The sequence below is a fragment of the Cydia amplana genome, chromosome 14 (genome assembly GCF_948474715.1).
Source record: "Cydia amplana chromosome 14, ilCydAmpl1.1, whole genome shotgun sequence".
In the NCBI taxonomy this organism is placed as follows: domain Eukaryota; kingdom Metazoa; phylum Arthropoda; class Insecta; order Lepidoptera; family Tortricidae; genus Cydia; species Cydia amplana.
Window position 1 is genome coordinate 4,814,136 of NC_086082.1, and position 27,226 is coordinate 4,841,361.

Below are 27,226 nucleotides of genomic sequence, written 5' to 3' on the forward strand. Positions count from 1 at the left end.
CAGCCGCATTCAGAGCCCATCATAATCGTTTAGCTTACCTTGTTTTCATATCTAAATATACACATGAACCTACGTTAAGAGTGATAGATAATAATCTGAAGTACTTTTCTTGGGCCAAAATCGTGTGAAATAAAACACAGCTAAAATTACATCTCCCTGACCCGATACAGATCTCCACAGTTATTTTTAAGCAATTTCCATCCAATATGAATGTAGGCTTATTGATTGTCGGTAATTATGCAAATGGCTCGAGCTAACGAGTACTGTAACCAGTGACACAAATTAACTGTTTGGTATTCCTGCCTCTATAAACCTAGACGCCTAAAACGTAGGCTCGAAAAGGCTTATAACGCTTTCACAAAACAGTTCTTAAGTCTTTTCATAGTTGGCGTTCGAACGTATGTAACCACGTATCGTAAAATTTCTAGGCTTTCCAATGCTTGTGAGAATTACAATTAAGCAAGTAATAGTCCAGCTCCATAAGATTGAACGGGATCCGTTTGATGGGCGAGTGATGATGGCTCTAGTTTCCCATTTCTAGATTCTAGACTCGCTCGTAACGTAGCTATTCTTGTGAGTCAAATGTGGCTGTGAGATGTATGAGGCAGGGAATAAACCAGACGGGTCCATTCAGTAATGTAATGTAGACATTTCCGCACATTGCGGTTTCCATGATCGGCGTCCGATTCTTTGTAATTATTGTAGTACATACATTGCTCACAATATTTATGATATCGAATAAACATTACAGAAAAATAAGGAAATTCATACTTTTAAGGCCGACCTACAAGTCCTACAACAATGATGCATTTTAGGGTTCCGTACCCAAAGGGTAAAAACGGGACCCTATTACTAAGACTCCGCTGTCCGTCCGTCCGTCCGTCTGTCACCAGGCTGTATCTCACGAACCGTGATAGCTAGACAGTTGAAATTTTCACAGATGATGTATTTCTGTTGCCGCTATAACAACAAATACAGTGAAACCTGGTTAAGTGGGACCTGGATAAGTGAGAAACCTCTATAGCTGGGACTCATGGTGCGGTCCCGACAGTTTAGCACTGAATTATCTCTGTTAGTGAGATAAAACGAACCTCTATAACTGGGATTAGCTGTTGTGATTTTATAGTCACATTTACCTCTATAAGTGAGACAGAGAGTGTATTTTACCTCTTTTACTGAGACTATATTTATAAGATTACATTTTCCTAATTGTTTTTTTAGAATTGTATAGGAATTGACCTCTGTATCTGAGATAACGTCAATCTATGACCTCTCTAACTTGGACTTTATTGATCAATTTCCGTATTCTTACTAACTCTTAGTCTATGCACAAATTCCGCATTTGCTTAATTGTGTCTAAACGACTTCAAGTTTCATTTAGTTACTTTATGTAGTTAAAACTATCGAAATGAAAGCTAAAATTTTGATAAGTAACACGAATAAACAGATTTTCATTTAATACATTTCTAAGACGCAATGAAGTCCGTATCAAATTTAATTGAAAAAATCTATCCTTTGGAGAATCATTCAAAATAAATTCAAAGAAATATTTAAACACACTTAAAAAATATTTAGGGACAAGGATTATTTTACCTTATTTATTTTTAAAGATAATTACAAAATACCTTATAACCACCTCTATAACTGAAATATATCCTCTATTCTCACCTCTACTGGGACCCTCTGTAAGTGAGACAGACATTTATTTGTACCTGGCTAACTGAGAGCCTGGGTAAGTGAAATACCTCTTTAAGTGAGACAAATCTGCTCGTCCCTTGAAGTCTCACTTATCCAGGTTTCACTGTACTAAAAACAAAATAAAATAAAGATTTAAGTGGGGCTCCCATACAGCAAACGTAATTTTTGACCGAAGTTAAGCAACGTCGGGCAGGGTCAGTACTTGGATGGGTGACCGTTTTTTTGCTTGTTTTGCTCTATTTTTCAATATTCTGATGACCATGTCGGTCTCGCATCGGTCTATTCAGCCACCAAAAAAGGTGTTTCTCCGGCGTTACACCATAAATCGTCTGGAATGGACGCAAAGGCCAATGATGATGATGATGATACAGGTACAGTCGCCATCAGATATATCGGAGCGACCAAGGCGCTCACTAATATCTGAACACGCATCTATTGTCAAGGCGGTGAGTGAGTGTTTAGATATTGTGAACACTTTTCCGCTCCGATATATTTGATGGCGACTTACATTACATATGTATTTACAAGTTTAAAACAATTTCAGATTATTTTACCCTGTCAGCCATTTAAAATTTACATTTGTATGAAAGTGCATTTAAATTTAAATTTAAAATTACATAACTAGCCAGTTGATACACGTTTTATCATAGAGAAAAAACTACAATAGATGTAGCAGTACTGATAGTTCCGCTACTCGATGCTAGATGTAGACACTGAAATTAATAGTCTATATAACACTTTAAACTCTCGCGTTTTGTACACATATTTAATTACACAAACGGGTCTACCGCGATATAATTTAATTGTTTTTACCTTTTAATTCCGACGTTTCAGCTGAGTTGCACCAGCTGTGGTCACGGAAAGACTGACGTCCCAACAAAAATTAAATTAAATCGCGGTAGACCCGTTTGTGTAATTAAATATTAATAAGTCTAACTGATGTATGGAGTGAGCACTCTTGTCTTACTATATTTCTCTATGGTTTTATGAATACGACAGTAATAAATGATGAGCATAATAATGTGATCAATCCAACGACTATTTATCGAGCAATGAATTCCAAATCGTTTATGAAACACGCAAGTGTCATTTAAAAGGTAGTTGTCTAGAAAATGAAACCTAACTGCGATATTTCTGGCATGTTTTAAAATCCTACTATACGTTTTTAGATGTACCTAGGTACTATAGATATTACGGTGGCTATCTAAATTTAAGTTGCATATTATAACTAGATATATCTTTATTTGCATACCAGGTATAGGTGTGTTAGATACATGGACCCTCGAAAGCAAATTAGATACCTAGTTTACTATAGACCGTCTTCTTAATAATCCACACTAGGTGCTTAATATATGTATATTAATATATGTATGTCAATATAGCTTAATATTCACCTAATGTCGTTGTTATAATTTCATTTAGTTTAAAAGAGCCGGCTCCTTTCGGGTTCAGCCCATTGGTTGACTGGTAGAAAATGCCTTCTTAAAGGCATTAAGCACCAATTTTACTGTTATGTATCATTAAATAAATAAATAAGGATGTTATTAGTGTATTAAGTGTTAAACATAAAAATGTATAAAACGTGTGTCGACGGATACTAAACTCGCACATATTTTCTACACATCTGTATAACTATAGGTTTGATCTGCTCCGAAATAATTAACTCCTTGTATATCGATTACAATATTGCGATTACCTATATAAAAGCTCGTTACGTTTTTAATAAACCCCTTTCGAACCGAGCGTAGATATAAATATGTATATCCCGTACAGATATCCGCGTTAGTCGAAGCACAGACATACCTGTTACTCACAAAGATAGCTGGTAATAAACCTAGCCGGCGATATCGATTCCTCGCGCTGGGCAGGACACCTCGGCTTATTTACATCTGCAGACTATCTAGCTGTTCGAGTAATGTCTGTTCGTAGATATGTTGTCTGGTTACGGGCGTTTTGGTAAAATATGATGTTTAGTTTTAGGTTTTCCATTGAGAACTAATTAATGGTATAATTATAAATACTAAGTGGCTGCTTAATAACTAATAGCTATTAGTTTAGTTTGTTTCGTAAATCGCCCCTCGGGAGACTCGGCAGCGTTAGTAAACTTGATGATGATGATGATGACTTTTTTTTCGGAAAAATCGCTATAATCTTAACGTACCTACATCTATCCTAGAGTTCTGAACTAAAACATTTACTAGTCTCATTTTAATATTTATTTATTTCTTCTGGTCTGATAATTGTTCATAACTATATTGTTATCTAGGTCCTTGGTTTCCTCTGTAACGGTGGATATTCGAAAGTGTGTCCAATTTGTCCTATTCTGTCAATATTAAACATTCGACGCCAGTTTCTCTGTATTATTTTAAAAAGATTCGAAGCGGACATTTAAATTATATTTTCCCGAATCAGTAATAGACTTTAGTTCTTCTCAGACCGTGGATGTGTCATTAAAGCCTCGTGAACATCAGCTGTCGCTCCCTTGGTCGATTGAGGAACTGTAGAAATATTGTTGTTATTAAGAATTCGTGAAATAAAAACTAACCCAATATCTAAAACAAGACAACTGACTATAAAATGATGGATTATACAGACCTAGGATCTAAATGCGCTCTGCTAACCAAATACTTGTCATATAACTAATAACTATAGATATTTTTTGTCAGGCACAGTCACAGTCAATTATAGACAAAGAACTATTTTATACATGAATAGAAATTGCAATTCCCATAAGTATATTCCCGTTGGATCTTCAAGCAAAAGAAACAAGGAGTAATTTCAATTCGCTCGGAAGCCCGCGCCGCGCCGCGCAGTCGTCTTATACCCACCGGTATTATGTATGCAACTTTATAAAGCTCATGAATTCATTTACCTTCCTTTTGGAGCTTTTATCTAATATCAGTTACTAGTGAACGATTTTAGATCAGTTCCGGTTGCTACGTTAGTAACTAGCACTTTATCTAGAATTTTAAGAAATACACGGGTGGCTCAAAACTAACCTAACCTAGTCTACCCAGCTTACCTACCTACTAGCCTACCTTACATGTTTTTTACAAAATTTCATTAAAAATTAAAACTACAACTGTTTCAATGAAAAAAAAAACGTATTATCTTGAAAATATTCTCCTTTGTCTTTGATACACAAACACGTAAACATTTCATAAAATTATCAACATTATGTGCACAGTTAATTCTTTGTCAACGTATTTTTGGGCTATTTTGAATGATCGAGACTTATTTTGCACTTTAGTGTCATTTTGTACTCTCTGTATTTCGATTATTTGTAGGTACACCGAATCGAACTGAAATATTTCTAGCAATTAAAGTCGGTACAATTTCGTAACAATAGCTTCTAAATGAGTTATTTTCGTGCATATTTGTGTAATTAGTCTGTGTTAATATGTCTGAGTTTAATCTGTCGCCAGATACGGGTTAAGTCAGACATTTGATTACTCATTAACCATTTTAGTCTAATTAATTAATTGTATTCATGCCATTAAGTAAATTAAAATGGTATTTGTTATATAAAAACAGACGTCGGACTTTATTAATCGTAGGTATTACATTATTTCATGCTAATTATCAACCTATCGAAGCTTACGATAGGTACCTACTACACAAATTTTGCCAATAAATTGTTAACTGCGGTTAAAAATCCAAATTCTAGTTAAAATATTATAATTCATTCATGGATAAACAACACTTGTGAAAATGATGACATGACACAGCTTTGATGATTCAGAATTTAATTAAATGCGAATAAAACGCACGCTCAATATATGTCTGTTCAAATATATTTCATTTCAACTGTATTTCTATATGATTACGAATCATATTCGAATGCATCTTTTCATTGCGGACTGCGCTTAAAAGCGAACGCGACTGGCAACGCCATCTATCGTCGAGTAGCGGAGTTACTCACGCAACACCTTTCACTACTTGTGCTCCGATAACTACTTCTAACCACCTTCTAGCGCTCTAATTACGTACGGTCGCAGTTTCCATTTATTTTATCATATATCTATGGTAGGAAACCCATGAGTAATCATAATTATATTATGTTACTATACAATGTATTGTTATAATATATTAGTTAACCGTTCTTGCTTCTCTAGTTAAGATTTGAACGCTGTAACTGTAAGAGAAACTTGTTACAAACTTTTTTTTGTTTTTATCGCAAACAGAGTGCTGGTGGCACCTACTTATACCGTTCGAGAAATGGGCCCTATCTTTATTTAAAACTAAGCTTATTTAACAAATTAATAAGCTTCCTTATTAAGTATGTTGTACTTGTTATTATACAAAATGTTGAATGTTTATATAATTGTTCAGCGTGGTTATGAATTATATAAATTACCTACATTTTATTGTATAATGCTAAATCAAATGACGAAGTAATGGCAAATTGGCGATATGAGATATGATACGTGACATATATCGTAGCTCCGCCTATTATAGGTACTTATTATGTTACTCATGGACAGTTGATAAATACCTACACCAAGTAGCTATCTTGATAAGCTGACTCTTGACTACATGTGTTACCAATCATACTAGATGATGTTAGGTACCTACCTCTAACTGCCTAGTTTATAAAAAAGCGGCCAAGTGCGAGTCGGACTCGCCCATGAAGGGTTCCGTATTTAGGCGATTTATGACGTATAAAAAAAAAACTACTTACTAGATCTCGTTCAAACCAATTTTCGGTGGAAGTTTACATGGTAATGTACATCATATATTTTTTTTAGTTTTATCATTCTCTTATTTTAGAAGTTACAGGGGGGGGGACACACATTTTACCACTTTGGAAGTGTCTCTCGCGCAAACTATTCAGTTTAGAAAAAAATGATATTAGAAACCTCAATATCATTTTTGAAGACCTATCCATAGATACCCCACACGTATGGGTTTGATGAAAAAAAAATTTTTGAGTTTCAGTTCGAAGTATGGGGAACCCCAAAAATTTATTATTTTTTTTCTATTTTTGTGTGAAAATCTTAATGCGGTTCACAGAATACATCTACTTACCAAGTTTCAACAGTATAGTTCTTATAGTTTCGGAGAAAAGTGGCTGTGACATACGGACGGACAGACGGACAGACAGACAGACATGACGAATCTATAAGGGTTCCGTTTTTTGCCATTTGGCTACGGAACCCTAAAAATAGGCATTAAAGTAAAATATGATATGACACAAATAAACGAATTTCGATAAATCACACCATAAAAAATTGTTGTTTATAACTAAGCAAATTATATATCTACCTAAGTATATATGTAGTTAGGTACCGAATGAAAATAAAAAAAGCAAAGAAAGATAAGACGGTTTTCGGCGTCCAAAAATAGTCTGCGACCCCTCAAATATACCTATATAACGCAGGGCTTTTACGACTAACGACAGTTTAAATTCTCAAACCATGTTGCCTATTGATAACCTCTCTACCTATGTATAATTAACCTTGTGCCTTCGTTGTTTCAGTGTTCGGCATCGACTCTCCGCTGGGCCTCTTCCCCCCCGGCATGGACAAAATGTACCCCCTGATGGACGTGGAGCACCGCGCGCCGCCGCTCGACGCACAACTCTTTACCAACGTTAAAAAGAAATGTAAGTCTCCAATTCTGTACAACTTTCACGTGATAAACTGAAATCGGCTGACAAAAGGTTACTTTCATAGGTCATAAATGAGTAGGCATGACATCACAGCAAGCATGTAGAGTAGAAACAAGATATGAATCCGGACTTTATCACAAAAATTGGTTTTTTTCCTAAATATACCTCTAAATTTATGAATAAAATTGTAGTATTTGTAGTCTAGGAAATACATCAAATCACGAAACATTAAACAAATCTCCATCTGCGTCAATATCTCGAGATTACTCAGCGCACGGCCGCCTGCAGCAAACAATGCATGCAAGCATAATGCACAAAGTTCGCTGCACACGGCCGCTAAACGGGCATTGTCTCCCGGCTGTTTATTAAGACGATCTGATAGCGTATCAGCGGCCACCGTATGAATGCTCTCGTCTCGCACGTCCCACAATAGCGATCGATCGCCGCCCATTTTATCGCTACATGCATGCGACAACGCAGAACTAAGAGGCATCCCACACGGGCTTTTTGTAGCGATGCGGACGCGCGTTTTGATATCGATATCACGAGCCAGCATCCCGTTCATCTTTCGCTAAGACAATGGGTTAAACTGCCATAGGTATATTTTGACGAGAAAATCTACGAAACGCGACTATTTTGGTTATTTATCGAGTACCATTACAAATTTCAAACGCTTACTCTGTAATTATCTGAATTTGTAAGAAAAAATTACTTATGGTAAACCTTCAGCGACTTTTCGAAACATGCAGAGCTGCAGTATGTCACCGTGTGCGATAGCTCTAACCTTCTTTAATTTTCCATCGCGTGACCTCGAACCTCTATTAAAAGAAAAACTAATTTCCATAATAAATTTATCATTCCGGTTGTAATCCGACTCGATTATCTGATCAGAATCGACTTAACGTGCTCCGCGGGAATTATAAAAGCATAAAGTTACGCGGGCGACATCGCGCATATGCATGTCCGCTTTTCTTTTTGACAAAACCGACTTGGTTGTAATAGTCGCGTGCGGCGACAAATTAATGACAACCCGCCGTGTGGCAACCCGCTCATTGGCCGTGTGTCGCGGAGTTATTGCTCCGCCAAAATACGGTTATTAGATAGTAGCCTGCACCGCGCACGTCATGTGTCGTGCCCCGCTGCACCGTTCACAAATCACCCCTAATTACCGGAACGTTTTGTTTTTCGTGTCGATAAAACTATTTGTTCTTTCAGGGCGGCCGAAAGGCCAGCACAGCGCGCCGCGCGGCGGGCCACCTCGATCGTGGACCAACGCGGAACTGACAGAGGCTTTGCAACACGTGTGGAACAAGAAGATGACGACCAGTCAAGCGTCGAGGATCTTCGGCATTCCATACAATTCATTACTGATGTATGTTCGCGGGAAATACGGGAAGAGTCTAAAACTTGAACAATTACGTAAGGATTGTATCGGAGGGCCGCTCGACGCGCTCGGGATGCACTCCGGCAACAACAACAACAACCATCCACCAGGAAAACATCACGACAAAGACGAGCATGGAGGGGGGGGCGGCGGACAGCGGCCGGCCAGCTCGGAACCTGACATCGCTTCAAGTCCCATGTTCAATCCGTTCACGCAAGGGTTTTATCCAGAGTTTCCTCCGGGGTTCCCGATGCCGCTGAACATGCTACATCTGCTGCCGCCGGGAGACAAGGCGCGCGAGCTATACCAGTCGATGCCCATGGCTTTAGACTCGCTCGCCGCCGTAGCTAAAGAAGAGGACTGCAAGAGCGACCGCTCCAAAGAGAACTCTGAGAACGAGGAGGGCGAGTCGTACCGCGCGCCGCACGCGCCGCACGCACCGCACCCGCCCGACAACCGCGCACTCTTACACCACAACGGGCAGGACTAGGCACCCTTCTTTAGTTCACCGTAGCACCGTACCTTAATTTTACGTCTGACGTGTTCCGATCTCGCCTCCCCGCGCGAGACTGAAACTTACTGCCGTTTCTGAAATACGACTGTTTTAAAAGTTGTGATCTGTTTTGTTGCAGCTATTATTCCGAACTACTTATAGACATTAAACATTTTATTTAGCTTTTAAAACAGTCAGTTCTTATTGGTCGGCACTGACGGTTTCGGTCTCGAGAGCCGCGGCGAGGTCTTCTAGTATTCTGGAAACATTCCGGAGCTCGCGGCGAGCGACGTCCACATTTAAATTAGTTAAATTTATATTTAAAGATGTGTTAATATTGTAAATGTATATGAGATCGCGTATAAGTGATAGGCGATAATTTATTATTCCGAAGGAGTGCAATAAGTATGAAAGGTGTTGTGATTGTTATCGTTAGTGACCGCGGCCGCGGAGCTCTGTTTGTTACATTCCGTTCCCATTCCATTTGCGTTGTTTGCTCCTGCGTTTTCGCACTGTTACTTACGGTGAATTCTATGCGTTACCTATATTATTATTATTTTAAAGAACCGTTCCATTCTTGCCCTAGACGTGTCCTGTAGATATTATGTTTGTGCGAGTTCTGCGATTCACCAAAGTTTGTAAAATATTTCGTAATAATAGTTATATTCGATGATAAACAATTTTAAATGTAAATATTAATTGATAAATTAATGGGATATAAATTTAAATTAGCTACTAATGAGGAGACATTCGGTGTCTAAAATGGTAAATAGTAGTGTATTTGTAATTGTTGTAGTATTAGTGAAGTGACAACAGTGATCGGTTCGCGCCGGCTGGGTTCCGCGCACTGGGGGCGCCGCCTCGCCCGCCACCGACGGTCTACGGGCCCTTTATTTAACGACACGGATCTCCAAAATTGTCACGTAGACATACGTTTTGTGTTGAAAAGGCCCCGGGTGTCAGTGCCGTGGAACCACGCGCGCCAGGTTAGACAAATAAAGGTATCTGCACTCAATGTTCAAATCAAAAGGAGCTTTTCAAGATTTTAGTGAATATGTAATAATGAAGTTAGAATTAAACAAGACTCGGTCCTACCTGGCTTTAGATAATTGTATACCGATGATTTCGTAAATAGATTTACCACGTGATTAGATAGACTTGTGTATATACGGTTTATTTCTGTACCTAATTATGGTTCCGTTGAGAATGGTTGTTCGAGCACCCCACATGTATATTGCGTTCTGTAGATATTGGAATAGTTCTCCGTGGAAGCAGCGAGGGAGCCCGGAGTCCGGGCGCCCTCTACCGACAAGACTGAACACTATTTACGACTCTATTTTATATAACGACTGTAAATGACATAATCACAGTTACTCCGCAGCTCTCAGGCATACCGTAGGTACACTACACTAGTGTCACGTCATATAACAATATTATCGTTACAGGGATTTTATATAATTATAAACGAATTACATTATATATTTGAATATGTACTATAGTTTTACAGATCAGAATTCTATTGCTTTAATTTCCCTTTTTAGCTTACTAATGTTACCGATTATGTCTCCGAGCGCTTGATCACATGTAATAATTTGTAAATGTAAAATAAGGTTAATGAAATAAGTCGCTGTCATGGATTAATGTTTAGCAAAAGACTCGGGATCGTGTGAAAAGTTAAATTATTGTGCCAAATAATCGAATTCAACACCATCAATAATTTTAAAATTTTCACAGCACAATTTTAATACAGCTTTACGCATGTGCAGATTTTATAATTAATTTCCTCATCAAACTTTATTTTTGTATGACGAATTTTAACTTGAATATCTGTGACAAACATTTGTCGAGCCGATACTTTATTTAATTTGTGTAACGACTTGTGGTTGTACATTGTGTTGTCGGACATTATTTACCTAATTCGTACAAATTCAGCAGTATTAAGAGTGATTTTGTTAAAGTTTTTAATGGAGGCGTTTTAATTAAGTTTTGTTATTTGTTAATGATACGTACTGTGGTTGAGTAATTGTTTTGACGAGTGCCGAGCTCCGCTCCGCTAACTGGATTTCGTTGTCCCGGAGTGTTGAGTTACAATTTGGTTAAGAGTTCCTTCTAACTATGTTAACCTCCGTCTTCTAGCTCTTGATCAAAATTGTATATTTTAATTATTTTAAGGCACAGTTTCGACTGTAAACGATGTACAGGAGTGTTCACCCAGGAGCCAAATGTAAGGACGTAAAGAATTAATATATAATGACGTAAATACTTATGTTTAGTTGATAAACATGTGATTGTGTTAATTTAGTAGATTCAAATATTTAGTTCCTTCATTTTTGTTACGAGTATTTATAAATTGTAATTGCAATGATTTAGCGTTTAGATAATTGTTCTCTCCGATAAAGATTATAATTAATTATTACTTGTGTAATTTAATTTGTTGTATTTTTGCTTAATATAATGACAAATTAAATTAAATGATATCGTTACATTAGGGTGTAAAAAAGATTATCTATTTGATCTTAAATAATACGAAAAACTATTTATGTTCTAGTATCATTATATCGTGTAATTTAAATTGAAAGGAGCGTTGTAGTAAAATTCGTTTACGATCACCGACGTAAATAAATTGTAAAAAATAAAAATATTAAATCCCGCTTCGTTGTTTATTTTCAAGACGCCAGATACCCTCCTAACAGTCAAAATATGGACCACATATGATATGCCCACGTTTAGGTAATCTTGATCATAAAGTGGTCATACAGATATGTCCATAATCCATATATATCATAGGTATGGTCCTTATATTGTATGCTGGTAAAAGTTGCTTCAGTAATCTTGCTCTGTTTAATCCTTAAGTCCAAGAAAGTCCTTAAAATCGTTAGTTTATTACTTCAATAGGACTTATTTTTAGGAATAGAATCCAAACCGCAATATTACTATAAAGCTTTAACTTGCTGGCAAAAGAATAAGTCACTAATTCAATACCAACATTTTCGAGTATGGGTCCTCTTTGCTAAAATACATCTAGTTATGTCCATTATAATGAAAAATACCTAGGTATGTCATATTGTCTTCATAAAATTTCTACAATACTGAGCCTGAAAGTATGTAACTCATAAGTCTCATAACGTTACAAAAAATCTATAATGTAATAAGTGTAATAACATTAACCTTTTAGCTACTACCACAGATAAGAAAGTTCTCATAGTAAAATTGGTTGTAATAATGCTCGTCATTTCCTACGGTTTCTGAACGCATTATAGGGCACTAGTGACATGTGCGTAGATAAATAAAACAACAACTTTCTATATCACATGAAATCGTACCCTTTTATTCTCAGTATCATTAATATAATTTTTACATACAAAATTAACACTAGCGGTGGATACAGTGCCAACAATGCACCCGCTCTTGAGCAAATGCAAGCTTCAAAACAAAATGGATGCAGTAAATATGGCGCCCAAATGTAGGAGGAATCGAAACATGGCGGCGCCATCTTTTTCATATGGGGCTGTCGTTAATAAATACCTAATTGAATTATAATCAATATTCCATTACAGACGTAGGTAATATTTAATAGTATAAACTCAATCAGAAACACGAAAATGGCAGTTAAGAAAAAAAAACAATACATTGACAGCTCCATATGGGACAGAAAAGTTAAACAGTTAATCTATGGCCAGTTCCTGTATTCGTATCATTCTATTATAATGTATTTTATTCCTAACCGGAATGAGGTAACTATTTTTTGTATTTCGCTACATATTGTTGCATTTATTCCTTCAATATCACACTGTGTTATAGATAATTGAGAGATAAGTTATATTGATTGGCACGACAGTATTTCTTTCTGTTACTTTTGAAGTTAGCTTAACGCTGGGCGCTGCAGAGGCTATGCGTCTTTTGCAGTTGAAAGAAGTTAACTAGTGTCCAAATTTGGGCCACGTTTAAGAAAGTGGCAATTATCAAAATGCTGCGCTTGCTAAAGATACCCTCGTGCCGTCCACCATACAAAATTATAGCCAAGGAAGTTTGAATCTTATTGTATTTTCAATTGGGTTGAATTTCATTTGTTCGAAAAATTTACGAGACAAATGAAATGCAACCTACTTTGTTTTTAATTAAGGTTGACATTCCATCGAAACTGAGTGTACATCCTAATGTACATTGGGCGGCTCGAGGATACAGTATGGTGAGCAGTTTATCCTCAATCCCGGAACCGGGAATTCCCGGAACTCTCCATACAATCTCAGCCCCGGGAGCATTCCCTAGTCTTTAACTAGGATTATTTTTGTATAATTTCAAAATTTAAATGCATGCCTACTTTTAAGAAAAAATATGTTGTTTTTATAAACAAGGCAGAAGGACAAAATACTGTGGTGCCAAATCATAAACAAGCTTAGAAAAATAATCTACAAAACCACCAAAATAATCAGTAGATTAAGTACCATATACAGTGTGTAAATCCAATACGGGCAAATATTTAAACGGTGGTTAGCATAGGACCTAAAAAGTATATTTAGATAGATTTTACTTAGAAATGCATTGAAAATTTTAACCATACAAAATAATTCGGCCCGCAATGTAATACACCACACACGTTACGGGATACGAGCTTTTTAAATTAACTGTCAACGCTTGTTGGCAGTTACTATGAAAAGCTCGTATCTCGTAATGTCATTATCATCTTCTGTTTCTTAATGTTTACAGTACATTGCTGCTCGGTACATGTGGATAAAATTTATCACGGGGTCATAATTAAGTGTAACTTCAAAAAACATCTTAATTAATGATAAGACGGGTAAATTCTATATCTGGTTTAATTTATTGCCCGTATTTGACTTACACACTGTATAATTTGGTTGAAATAATTCCAAGAAAATAAAAACAAATTAAGGTGAAGAGCAGTCTTTAAACACAGGCCTACACAAAAGAATATGAACCGCCTATTAATATACAATTTCTTTAATATTCCGTATTTTGAAGTACAATTTCCTTAGACTTGCAATAATAAAAACATGTAAGGACAGAATGTCAATAAATAAAATTAATTTAAATTATCATACTACACATTCATACTCTATTCGAAACAATTCAAAGTTTATTTAGACGCACTTTCATTCATTTCACGGACCACTGAGGCCTAATACTAGAAAGAAGAAAGCAGTTACTATAGAAAATTAACTAACAATTTCAAATCGCTTTCGATGGAAAATCATCAATGAAATAAGCCTATATTTTCCATTAATACACAAATCGTGTTATTGTACTAAGTCTTTTACTAAAATTTTATACTAGCGATAAGTATTAATGCGTGATGACTTCGCTGGGATATGTTCCAATTAAATTCCCAATAATTTAGACACAAATTTCTTAAACAAGCCCATTCCAAAAATAAAAACCTATAGACAAAACTGAATCTCCGAAATCGACTATCAGCTGTACTATAACAGTAAAATAATTAGATTGCTTCAGAAACACATGAAAGGATAGGTAATTAAATATAAGAATTGTGATTATCCTTGGCAGATTACAGCGTAAACATTTCCAGAAATAATTAAATCACTTAAACTATCAGATTTATTCGTTAATCGTAAAACAAATTTCGTTAGTCTAAATAATTAAAAACATTCCAAACTTAAACCGTAATTAATCCTGTTACTCCACTTATTTGGTCGTTAAATTAAAACATAATCGAATTACTATTTTGCCTAAAAAGCCAAATTGTTCGATATGATTTAGACCCACATACGAGTAGGTACACATACTGAAAACAATTAGACATAAAACTGCAAAAATTACAGGATGTGAAACTTAATTTACACGTGAATTGCATAAATAACACAATAATGCCATTAAAAAAATGCTAGCAAATGAACATCGCGGTAAAATATGAAAAAAACCATGAAATAATGGATGACAAGTCTGGAACCTCAAACAAATTTTCTTTAGCATTTTTTTTTTCAGTTATTACTTTAATTCGGTAACGTAGTCAAACATAAAACATATTTTTACGATACATTCAACGTCAGATAGTAACGGCCAAAGTGGCCATTATTGTAACACACCTTTATTGCTATAGAAATAAGGACATGTACCGATATCTGACCACTTTCGCCGTCACTACTCTTTGATACTGATTACATTGATTCATTGTGACCAATGAAACCTACACCTAACCTTACATACAGGGTAACATTTGGAAAGGGCGCACAAATAACGAATGACAATAAATAAGCGGTTTGCGATGCGTGGACTATTTTACAGTTATCGTAGGATTACTTTACCTTACAACTCTGGTACATATATCACAGACCACGGGGCTACTTGGACGCAACCTATCCTAAATCAAAGTATAATGTAGCTAAGTCAGATATTTTAAAACTATTAAAGTAGATTTTAAATATCAATAGCAATTATTTTATTAGGATTTTTTTTATGTATTTCCTGTCATTGGGTCATAACTGTCACAAGTTTCATTCAATCAAAAGTATCTGCATTTTTAATGTAATAATTGAAATGAAATCATTATACTGCTTTAGCTACATTCACTGTGAGGAACTTATACTTTTTTTTTAACATTTACACTTGAAAGACTTAAAATAATTAGCTCACAATTTACAATTAATTTTGTATTGTTATTAGATTTAGTTTGTAAAGTAAAATTTGTTGAAAACCACCCTTTTAATTCACTAATCACCGTCCCATTTGTTAAATTATTTTAGTAGGAACTTAATGAAACAAGATCGTGAGCTTATCATTTTAATGTATAAATTACGTGTAATATTCCACCGTGTATACACACAATTTGGCTAATTAGGAATGGTTAGTCTAGTGGTTCCTAACCTGGGGGTAATTACCCCCGTGAGGGTAAAACTGGTATTTTACGGGAGTAATAAGCTAACCTAATATAACAATACAACAAACGTACACGTTTCATTTTTTATTACCATTGGGAGGAGGGGTAAAATCAGGTTCCCTAGTTAGTCATAGGGGTGACCGGACTGAAAAGGTTAGGAACCACTGGTTTAGTCGAATGCCTTAAAAGTCGTAAATAACACTTACATATACTTAAATAGTGCTTTAGGCAGTGTTTACAATTTAAGATATATTATCATATACTGCCACAGACAATCCAACCTCTAGACATAGCATAGTCGCGCTACCCCCTCTGCCACACATACGGTAGCGTTACTCCATCTTCGAGTCAATCCCGTGCCGTGATTGGTCCGTGTCTTTGAACGGACCAATCACGGCACGGGATTCGCTCACCTCGTCCCCCCGCACCCCCGTATTTTTGGCAGCATCGGTTTCATGAAAGAATTGGCCTAAGCTCAGTCTAGAGGTTGGATTGTCAGTGTATACTGCACAAGTCTGATCGAATTGACGCAATATGTAGAAACTTTAATTTTGGAGCATTTCATGAAAATGTCTACCGTTGTCCCGTACAAAGGCGAATTTTGTGAAGATTTGCAGGTATAGTAGCCGTAACACGAATTGAAACTTGACGTTTACGTTAGCGACTGACTCGATCGCAGTCCATCTTGCTCGCACTGATGAATTGGTGCGATCGAGTTCAAGCAGTCCCTAACGTATATGTAAAATTTAATGCCAACTCGTGGTAGCCATGTAGAAGTTTTTTTCCGTCACAATGGATGTGAAAAAAATGCAGTTACGAGTAAATCCGTACACGGCGGGAAGAAGTTGATAACTCGCGGGAAAAAATAGAAGAAATTTGAACCTTATGCAATTTAATTTTAAGTTCAAATTTCTTCAATAAAATATCTCGAGTTATCAACTTCTTCCCGCCGTGTACCGAAATAATCATTGACTTGAAGAGTTGAAAAAATGTAGGTAATATACGAAATAAAATGCATTTATACGGGGCAGCTCATGGAATGCCCCTTTGATGTCTATTTTACAGTCAATTCGATCAGAAATGTTAATATGCTAAGTTTATCACAGGCTGTCCTTTTCTAATTTTACAGTATGAAAGGGACAACATATGGACCTAACTCTGGCATATTAACATTCGCGCAGACATCATATTCACGGAATGTCGTGAGTCGTGACATAATACGTGAATGTAACTTGACAAACGCTTACAGCAAACATTTTTATATTCTCCGACAATCTTAAGAATCCAATAAATTACAACCTCAATGACATTCGATATTAACTCTTACGTACATACTTTTATAGTTCGTTTTCCTAAAATGGCGCTCAGTCCTGTTGCGATTATTATGTTAAAAACCGTTTAATTAAAAGGCGATAACCGCCTGAAATAGGGAGAGTAATAGTGCAATGTTCTGCCACCAGAGGCAGCACAGCACAAACCGTAACTTATATACTATACTATGCCTTTAACAGTTAATATGACATTTATGCACCAAGGCAGTTCATTTAGTTTGTGCTTGTGGCGCCCCCTACGCAGAGTTTTGGCTAATATCATTGTAAAGTTCGAAATTCAACCCAATGTCTTTTACATAAGGGCCATATAGTAATAGTTACTTACAAGTGATTAGAAAACGTGGCATCTTTCATCTTAAAAATATTAAATTCAAATGGCAGTGAAAGTAGGTTGCAATGTAATGCAACTGTTTTACATGCAAAGATTTATTTATGATAGCTTTAAATTGTACGATCGACACGATTTATAATGTGAACCTTATTGCAACGGTAAAAGGTTCATTTTTGGTTATTAGGGTGTTCTTTTTTAATTTGTATACCACCACCGCTAACATTGAAATTAACTGCCTAATATTTTATTTATGAATGTGTCAGCAAACCTTACTTTTATGTAATAATCATTTGACATAAATACACTGACACTGACATTACCACGCCTTTATCACGTGACATACTTGACGTTAAAATACGTCTTTACAATCACTTTAATTTTGTAAACACCATTAAGTATTACAAACCATATCACACTTGAATCGATGACGTCATTAGCGTAAAATTGAGCGGACGCTCAAGCCTGGCGTGCGGCGTCAGTTTTAAACAAATGAAACGTATACGAGCGACCTGAGCAATTAGACGCTTCCCGCCCCATGGAACGTTTCCGTCGATGCTCGACACATTCCACTAACCTGGGTTAACCGGTTAAACCTGGAGTTACCATGGTTACCAGTGCAATAACTTAGCTATAGTTCGTTTTTTTTAGCATTAGAAAGAACTTGAAGGAAGGTAAGCTATTTTGACATGTCTTTTAATTGAAAAACACTTTTTAAAAATCAATAACTATTACTTATGAAAGCAGAAGACTATAAAAGATTGTATTAGATTCATAATTGTTACATATTTACCGTAACTTATTTTTAAAATGTGTTTTTCAATTAAAAGACACATCAAGATTGTTTACCTTATTACTAATGCTAAAAAAACGAACAATAGCTGTAGGTGTAGCTTTATTTGACGTTCATATGCGCATTGTGATATGCCTCCTTGAATAAACTATCTTTTATCTTTATCAATTTGACACGGGGTTAACGGTTTAACCGGTTAACCCCGGGTTAGTGAGATGATGCAAGTGGCAGTTAGTGTGCGAACTGAGTGGACACTCGAGCGGGGCGTACAGCGTGGCGTCCATGTTAAACAAATGCGGACGGCCTCTGTGAAAGCTGAATCAAATGGACGCTCGAAACCTTGCTGTACGCCCCGACGAACGCCCCGCTAGCTCGCCAATGCATTTTCAAATTTATCACCAAATAAACAGCAGGGTTCGAAATTATCCAGATAATTAGTCTTTGATAAGTATCGCGATAATTATCCGATAAATATCGGATGATTATTTCAGGTATGGATGGTGCTATATTTAATATTTATTTTCTTTGAATTCTTCGATAGTAATAAATAATGATATGGGGCGTTTTTTACATTTTAAGTTTTACATTTTAGGTTATCATCAAATCGATAATTATCAGCCATAAAACTCACTATAATTATCAAGATAACAAATCGATAATTATCAGACATAAAAATCACGATAATTATCATTGATAATTATCTATACGAACGTTGAATAAACATCAAACGTATCACTCACACAACCAGCAACAGGACCTCACGGCTCACTTCCTGGATATGTGCACGTATCGCGCCACGACCGCGTGCAGGTCGTGCGGCAGCGCGGCGCGGTCCGCGCGGTCCGTGTAGCGGCGGACGACCGCCGACAGTTGGGCGTGCAAGTCCAGCAGGGCTGTCAACCCGATCAGGCGGAGCGACTTCGCGTTCTTATATAGGAGGTTATCTAATTCAGTCTTGTTTATCAGTACTTTGTCCGCGTCTGGAATGGATTTAAATTTGATTATTTTTTGTGCAAAAAAGTGCAACACTGGTTGACGTTCAATACTAAAATCAATGTGGGTAAAGCTTTGGTTTCCTCCGATAGCGGTGCCGTCATATAGCGGTACAAATACTACGACATCCATATTTGGCCGTATTATTTAGTATGGAGACGGCCGCTATATGACGGCACCGCTATCCTAGGAAAACCGATCTCGTGACAGTGTACACGGAAAGGCAATCTACAAGCTCTTTCGTTGCTTTTAAGACATTCAGTGCTGAAAACCCAACTATCGGATAATTTATGATTTCGTTCCCAGGCCGGATGACCCGATACGTCGGAATCGCGGTACTACACCTTTATATGAAGAATTTTTTGTGGCCTGGCGCGGATGTCTTTATTTGGCTGCGTGGCAATTAATGTGTTAGTACATAAAACTCGAATTACAGAAGGTAGGTAAAGCACGAGTGAAGCTCATCCTTTCTGAGTCTGAGCGATGTACGTATAAAAATAAGAGTTCTTGCCCTATGACGGTCTTTCAAGCAATATATTTTATAAATAAATAAATAAATAATAAATAAATATTATAGGACATTTTTTTACACAAATTGACTAAGCCCCACAGTAAGCTCAAGAAGGCTTGTGTTGTGGGTACTCAGACAACGGTATATATAATATACAAATACTTAAATACATAGAAAACAACCATGACTCAGGAACAAATATCTGTGCTCATCACACAAATAAATGCCCTTACTGGGATTCGAACCCAGGACCGCGGCTTCACAGGCAGGGTCACTACCCACTAGGCCAGACCGGTCGTCCAAATCGGTCGTTTTATATGCCGCAATATATTGTATCTTCCGCACATTCGCTTATAATTTAACTCATTTAGACGGTACGAGAACACGCATGCGAGTTTCATTACATTGCGTCATTTGATCGGTCGGCTGAATTGATGTCATCTCAATGGTCCGCAATGTAACTAAAATCGTATACGAGTTCGCGCGCCGTCAAATGAGCCCTAAACTCAAGCGGCTAGGGAAAAGTGCAAAACAGAGGTTGAGGTTGTGACTTCAGGAAGTTCACCGCCAAATTATAGTAAAGACTAGCGACCCGCCCCGGCTTCGCACGGGTTAACAAATCTATTAAAAAAACCGCATCAAAATCCGTTGCGTAGTTTTAAAGATCTGAGCATACATACAGACAGACAGCGGGAAGCGACTTTATTTTATACTATGTAGTGATGGTGCGTACCTCTACTGGATGTCTCGTGTCCGGAATTTCTTTTCTTTGGTGATTTTGCCGTCACTTTCTCCGTTGACCTTGCCGGACTGAAAAATTAAATTAAATTAAAAGAAAATCAAAATGCATATAAGGTAATTCGCAAGTAACTGGCCACCCTAGGCTAAAAATGAATTCTATTTACCTATAAACCGAATTAATTATAGTATAAGATTTCAATAACTGGTCAGCCTTCAATAACTAGCCAGTTTAGCCACCTTATACTAAAATGAATTCTGCTTATAGGTGAATAGAATTCATTTTTAGTTTAGGGTGGCCAGTTTCTAACAGGTGGCCAGTTGCTGGCGATTTACCCTACGTTAGTTTTGTTTGGTTGTTGCAGTTGATGTATTTTTTTTTGTATGTAAATTCAATGTTGATGTGTAAGTGTAAGGCCTAAGTGGACGCTCGAGTTGGGCGTGCAGCGGGGCGGGGCGTGCGGCGTGCATGTTAAACAAATGCAAGCGTATAGGAGCGGCCTTAGTGCACGCTGCTCAAATTACTTGTGAATCCGACCCGGACGTCGCCGCGCCGTTCGTCATCGGCGTCGACGCCACCGGCTTGTTCTCTTTCGACTATAATAGTGAGTCACCTCTCCAGCACGTGGTTGTGGACGCCCTGCGCGGAGAGGTTGAACACGGAGTCGTCGCGCGGGCGCCGCAGCGGCGCGTCGTCGTCCGACCCGGACGTCGCCGCGCCGTTCGTCATCGGCGTCGACGCCACCGGCTTGTTCTCTTTCGACTATAATAGTGAGTCACCTCTCCAGCACGTGGTTGTGGACGCCCTGCGCGGAGAGGTTGAACACGGAGTCGTCGCGCGGGCGCCGCAGCGGCGCGTCGTCGTCCGACCCGGACGTCGCCGCGCCGTTCGTCATCGGCGTCGACGTCACCGGCTTGTTCTCTTTCGACTCCTCGTCCGTTATCATTATAGACACTTCTTTGAAAATCTGAAAATTAACGGGGCGTTCAAACACACTTAACACGATCAGTGCCGAAACCAGGGATGTTGCGGATGCCGATTTTTTGACATCCGCGGATGCGGATGCGGATTTTTAAAGGCTCACATCCGCGGATGCGGATGCGGATGTCAAGATAGGTACATAGAAAACGTCAAATATTACATTTTAGTAATTTTTATTTCAAAAAACCGGCCAAGTGCGAGTCGGACTCGCGTTCCAAGGGTTCCGTACATTAAGTCCCACTCACGCTTGACTGCTAATTTCTAATAGGTTTTTTTGGCTAATGACGAAATTGTTGTGGCCTGGTGCGGATGTCTTGTTTGGGTGGGTGGCAATGAATGTGTTAAATAGAGACATGATCAATTTATCACCTACATTAAACATTCCAAATTTACAATTCTGCAGATGTTCATATCGTATTCTTTGGCAGGGAGATGAAGCCTCGCGAATGTCAACTGCCACCCCTTTAGTGGGTTATGGGACGGTCACCAATCAAGCGAGTGGAAAAAAATACAATTTCTATACAAAAAAGTCACAGGAGGTGGTCATCACATGGTGGTTATATCAGGAACTAAATGTATTAAAAACGGGTCACTCACGTATTTAATATATTTAATAGGAACTAAATGAATAATGTTTACCTTCTGCGTCCTCTGTCGTTTCACAACGTGTCCCTTCGACCACGCGTTGTTGCGGCGTCGCTTACGCCTGACACTGTCCCGTTCCGGGCCGGGCGTGTGCGGAGCTGTACCCTCAGCGGTGCCGTCGAGATTCGCCGAAACATCTGGAAATTGCCAAGGTTCTAATTAACACCACATATGTTGTGATATGGTGTGTGAATACACATAGGACATTTATTCGTTAGAAAACGGCCACATCCAAGTTGCAGACAAAGATATTTATTATACAAAATAGCAGCCACTTTTTCGATTCGGAATTCAGGTCATTTTGTCATTACATAAGTATAAAACATAGTCGCTTCCCGCTGTCTGTTGTCTGTCTGTCTGTATGTATGCTTAGATCTTTTAAACTACGCAACGGATTTTGATGCGGTTTTTTTAATAGATAGAGTTATTCAAGAGGAAGGTTTATGTATAATTTCTTAACCCATGCGAAGTCGGGGCGGGTCGCTAGTTTATTATATAGGATCACCAAAATTTTGAAATACACTACAAAATCCATCTGTAGCTTAAATAATGTTAAATATTGAAGTGTATCTAAGTAAATGTAACCACTTTTTAGGGTTCCATAGTCAACTAGGAACCCTTATAGTCCAAGGCTTTGCTCCGTGATCGTTAGTGCTAGAAAACTGCAATTTGGCATGGATGTGAAAATCAATAAATTCGACAAAGTTGTACAATCAAATATAGATTTTATTTTTTATTTTTTTACGCTTTAACCTTACATTGTGGGGTATCGTTGGATATGTCTTTCAAAACGAATAGGGGTTATTGAACAAACATTTTTTGAAAAAGTGAATATTTTGACAGAATGGTAACTACGGAAACCTACACTGAGCATGGCCCGACATGCTCTTGGCCAATTTTTTTAAATTAATTTCTTTGCTTTAATCTGTCAGCTCCCACGGCTCATATATGAGCCAGAACGCTTATGGTGACGTCATATCATGGGATTCGACAGGTTAAGATATTAGGGTGGATAAACAACTTACGCAGATTAGAAGCAGTATATATAAAGTCCGGCAGATCATTGTCCGCTGCCGTGCCCTGATCCTTCCGTCTCCTGGCGATGTCTTGGCACTCCAGCTCGAAGTCGCTGTCCATTTCGACGTCGATCAGCGCATGCGCGTGGTCACGCAGCGAGCACGCCTCGTGGCGGATCTGCTTGTCTGATGACGTTCTGTTGAATTAAGCTTTGTTGTAGGGGGGTAAGGTTTAATTTTGAACGGGTTTTTTTTGGTTTAGGAACGGTGCAAGCTATGCTGATCATCTGTGAACCTTATTTGTATGATGATAAGGTTTACTTATGATCAGAACTGTTATTGCGTGGTCGCGCAGCGAGCACGCCTCGTGACGGATCTGCTTGTCTGATGACGTTCTGTTGAATTAAGCTTTGTTGTAGGGGGGGGTAAGGTTTAATTTTGAAAGGATTTTTTTGGCTTCGGAATGGTGCAAGCTATGCTGATAACTGTGAACCTTATTTGTATGATGATAAGGTTTACTTATGACCAGAACTGTTATTGCGTGGTCGCGCAGCGAGCACGCCTCGTACCGGATCTGCTTGTCTGATGACGTTCTGTTGAATTAAGCTTTGTTGTAGGGGAGTAAGGTTTAATTTTGAACGGATTTTTTTGGCTTCGGAATGGTGCAAGCTATGCTGATCATCTGTGAACCTTATTTGTATGATGATAAGGTTTACTTATGATCAGAACTGTTATTGCGTGGTCGCGCAGCGAGCACGCCTCGTGACGGATCTGAGGGCCTACCGCGAAACACGTTCGACGTGTTACGTCCCTGTCACACTTACGTACGGATTTACAAGTGCGACAGAGAGGCAACACGTCAAACGTGGTTCGCGGTAGGCGCTCTGCTTGTCTGATGACGTTCTGTTGATTTAAGCTTTGTTGTAGGGGGGGTAAGGTTTATGAACGGATTTTTTCTGGCTTCGGAATGGTGCAAGCTATGCTGATCATCTGTGAACCTTATTTGTATGATGATAAGGTTTAGTTATGATCAGAACTGTTATTTCAGAGTGCATGCGAGCATTTGCTAAAGCAAACCAGTAATAGTGAATACTATACTATACTATAGTTATTACAGATTTCAGGACAAATATTTATTTAGACTAACGCTCCTAATAATGAAAACCATGCAATTATTTTGTATAATATGGAACTAACTAAATTAAGCCAAATAACTATTTAAATTTATATCAAGAACTATGCTCAACTTATACATTTTATGAGGTAACATGTTATTTGGGCCGCCATCCATACGCATAATTCATTATAATATATTAGTATGTTTAAAAAACATTTAACTTGAGGTACTCGTACTATCGACAAAGCAGCAGTACTATCCAAGCGGGCAATGTGTTCAAAACTATCTGCACACGCTTTTATTCTCAGAATTACAATAAAGTCATGTTCAGATTATTTTGGTACCTTCGTCCGCTTAATTACTTCAGAAATTCAAGATGGCAGCCCTCCATGTTACAAAAGGTTAGAGGATGTACATACATAAATATCTCATAACATTTTACATATGAATATTAAATCACTACTTTATCAAGCTCTATTTTGTCATACCTATACATCCCTCTAGCCCTTTGGCGACGGCATTGCAATGGGAGAGAGAAGAGATATGTGAACACAGTATGAAAGAAAGGGAAAAAACATATTTTACACTTACAGTATCTTAAAATTAAAGTACTTATATTATAAAATAATTATCAGAACCTTAAAATCATTTCAACTTCATATATGTATATAGGTACATAAGGGTTCCATTCGATACCCCTTTTCTGAGGCTGTGAGAGAGAAATCATAATTTACACTTACAATATCTTAAAAGATCTTAAAAGTGTAGTATATTATAAAATAATTATCAGAAATGGACTGTCACCTTTAAGATAATGTAATTATGCTTACTGGTGAAAACCACTATGTACTTATTCAAAGTTCTCGTTAAGTGAAATGTAAAATTTCTTATGAGAATAATAAATTTTTTTTAACCCGAACCTTAAAATCATTTCAACTTCATATATACATAAGGGTCCCATTCTGAGGGCTCATACCCGCTCCATATTCCCGCATTTCCGCTCTTACAGCTGTAGACTGTAGATTCTCAATTTGTCGGGATGTCTATTTATTTATAAATTTTTGACTAGGACCAAAATTGGCGTTAATTTTTGACATTTAACAAATTGAGACTTATCAGTGAAAGAATAAGGATCAAAGTCAAATGGCGTTCTAACAGTTTTAATCTTCTGTCGAAAGATGGCCGTAAATGTACTGTTTCTATATAATTTACTTTGACAATCCGCCTCTATTTCAAATTCTCTTTGATACAACGTACCTGTCCGGGTTATACTCCAGCGCATTAGCGCATATCAAATCTATGTCCTCAAGAAACTCTTTCGCGCAGTTGTACTTGTGCATGTCCACTTTGGTCATCATGGTCTCCAGGTCCATGGGCTGTCTGACAATCTCTAGGTAGTCTGTCACCTGTGGATAAAATACAATACAATACAATACAAATCCTCTTTATTGCACAACCTCAGAATAAATGTAAACGTAGATGAGATGTAGCTTAGAATAAATTTAAAAGTGGAAAAATTACTGTCTTAGTTGAGACTTGAACTCACGGCCTCTGGATCGATACTCCAGCGCTCTGCCATCTGAGCCACCAAGACCTCATCCATAGCCAGCAAATCTTTCCACCATATGGGTCAAGGGGACCCGAGCGACATCTACCATCTATTTAAATCTATTCTAAGCTTCATAGCATCGTTCGCAGAAGTATCTACTTGTTAAAAAAAAATTGATATTTGTTCACCAACGCTTATTATTGGCAAGTCGGTGGAGGGACAAGTGGCGCTGATTGTCACAAACACAGGAAATCTTATGGAATGTCTCACATTAGTACTAGCGGCAGCCGCATGAACTAATTTCACTCCATAAGATTTAACGTAGAAAATCCGACAAAATGAGGGCAGCACCAGTCGTGCACCTAGCGATTAGTCAACACGTTTACCTGAGATAACCAAAGTGGGATAAACAAGAAATTAAAATATTACCTGAAGCTCATTGTAGTAGTAGGGTTTGACTTTAGTTATAACATATAGGGTCAAACGAAGGCCTTAAAAGCTACCGATTTGAACCCCACGTATGTTCAATGTAAATTATTGGTTTTGAAGACTGCCTTACTTGTTAGAAAGAGAAACAATCAGCGAACTTGTAACTTGCAGCTTTATAAAACGTGATCCTGACCGAAGAGAATTTTAAATAGAGAAGGATTGTCACTAAAACACTGGTACATACCTCCTCCAGGTCGACGGGTTTAGTGAACTTGTAGAAGCGTCGGTTGGAAGCCAGCTTCCTACAAATGTCCCGGAGGAATATCCTCAGCTCGCGCAGCTTGTAGTCCTCCTTGCGCTTGCGTCGCGAGATCTGCTCTTCGCTCTCGCGGGGCGGCGGCGGGGGGGGCGCTGCAACGTGTTGTTCCGTTAGCCAAGAGGGGCAGATAGTCGTAGCAGTAGTCGTACAGTCGCCATCGGATATATCGGAGCGGCCAAGGTGTTCACAATATCTGAACACGCACTCTAAGTGTAAGGCCTGAGTGGACGCTCGAAGCGGAGCGTTCGGCGGGGCGTGCAGCGTGGCGTCAGGCTCACAAGTAATTTGAGCAGCGTGCACTAAGGCCGCTCCTATACGCTTGCATTTGTTTAGCATGCACGCCGCACGCTCCGCCCCGCTGCACGCCCAACTCGAGCGTCCACTCAGGCCTTACACTAACGCCCTGACAATAGAGGCGTGTTCAGATATTCGT

General features: G+C 38.0%; 2 protein-coding genes across 3 annotated transcripts in view; one reads left to right on the forward strand and one right to left on the reverse strand.

Annotated features, from left to right (window-relative positions):
• The window catches only part of LOC134653897 (protein jim lovell), a 33,257-nt gene extending 21,420 nt beyond the window's left edge, over nucleotides 1-11,837 (forward strand). For both annotated transcript variants that reach the window (XM_063509260.1, XM_063509261.1), the window contains 2 exons: nucleotides 7,178-7,303; nucleotides 8,525-11,837. In XM_063509260.1, coding sequence (XP_063365330.1) covers nucleotides 7,178-7,303; nucleotides 8,525-9,183 — 785 coding nt within the window. In that variant the 3' untranslated portion in view covers nucleotides 9,184-11,837. The remainder of the gene's footprint in view (nucleotides 1-7,177; nucleotides 7,304-8,524) is intronic.
• Nucleotides 11,838-19,234: 7,397 nt separating this feature from the next.
• LOC134653936 (ATPase family AAA domain-containing protein 2-like) overlaps nucleotides 19,235-27,226 on the reverse strand; it is a 31,538-nt gene continuing 23,546 nt past the window's right edge. The window contains exons 21-27 of the mRNA XM_063509306.1: nucleotides 26,719-26,885; nucleotides 25,754-25,902; nucleotides 23,389-23,576; nucleotides 22,358-22,500; nucleotides 21,517-21,704; nucleotides 20,732-20,808; nucleotides 19,235-19,474 (exon numbers count right to left, since the gene is read on the reverse strand). Of these exons, the coding sequence (XP_063365376.1) occupies nucleotides 19,260-19,474; nucleotides 20,732-20,808; nucleotides 21,517-21,704; nucleotides 22,358-22,500; nucleotides 23,389-23,576; nucleotides 25,754-25,902; nucleotides 26,719-26,885 (1,127 nt within the window). The 3' untranslated portion in view covers nucleotides 19,235-19,259. The remainder of the gene's footprint in view (nucleotides 19,475-20,731; nucleotides 20,809-21,516; nucleotides 21,705-22,357; nucleotides 22,501-23,388; nucleotides 23,577-25,753; nucleotides 25,903-26,718; nucleotides 26,886-27,226) is intronic.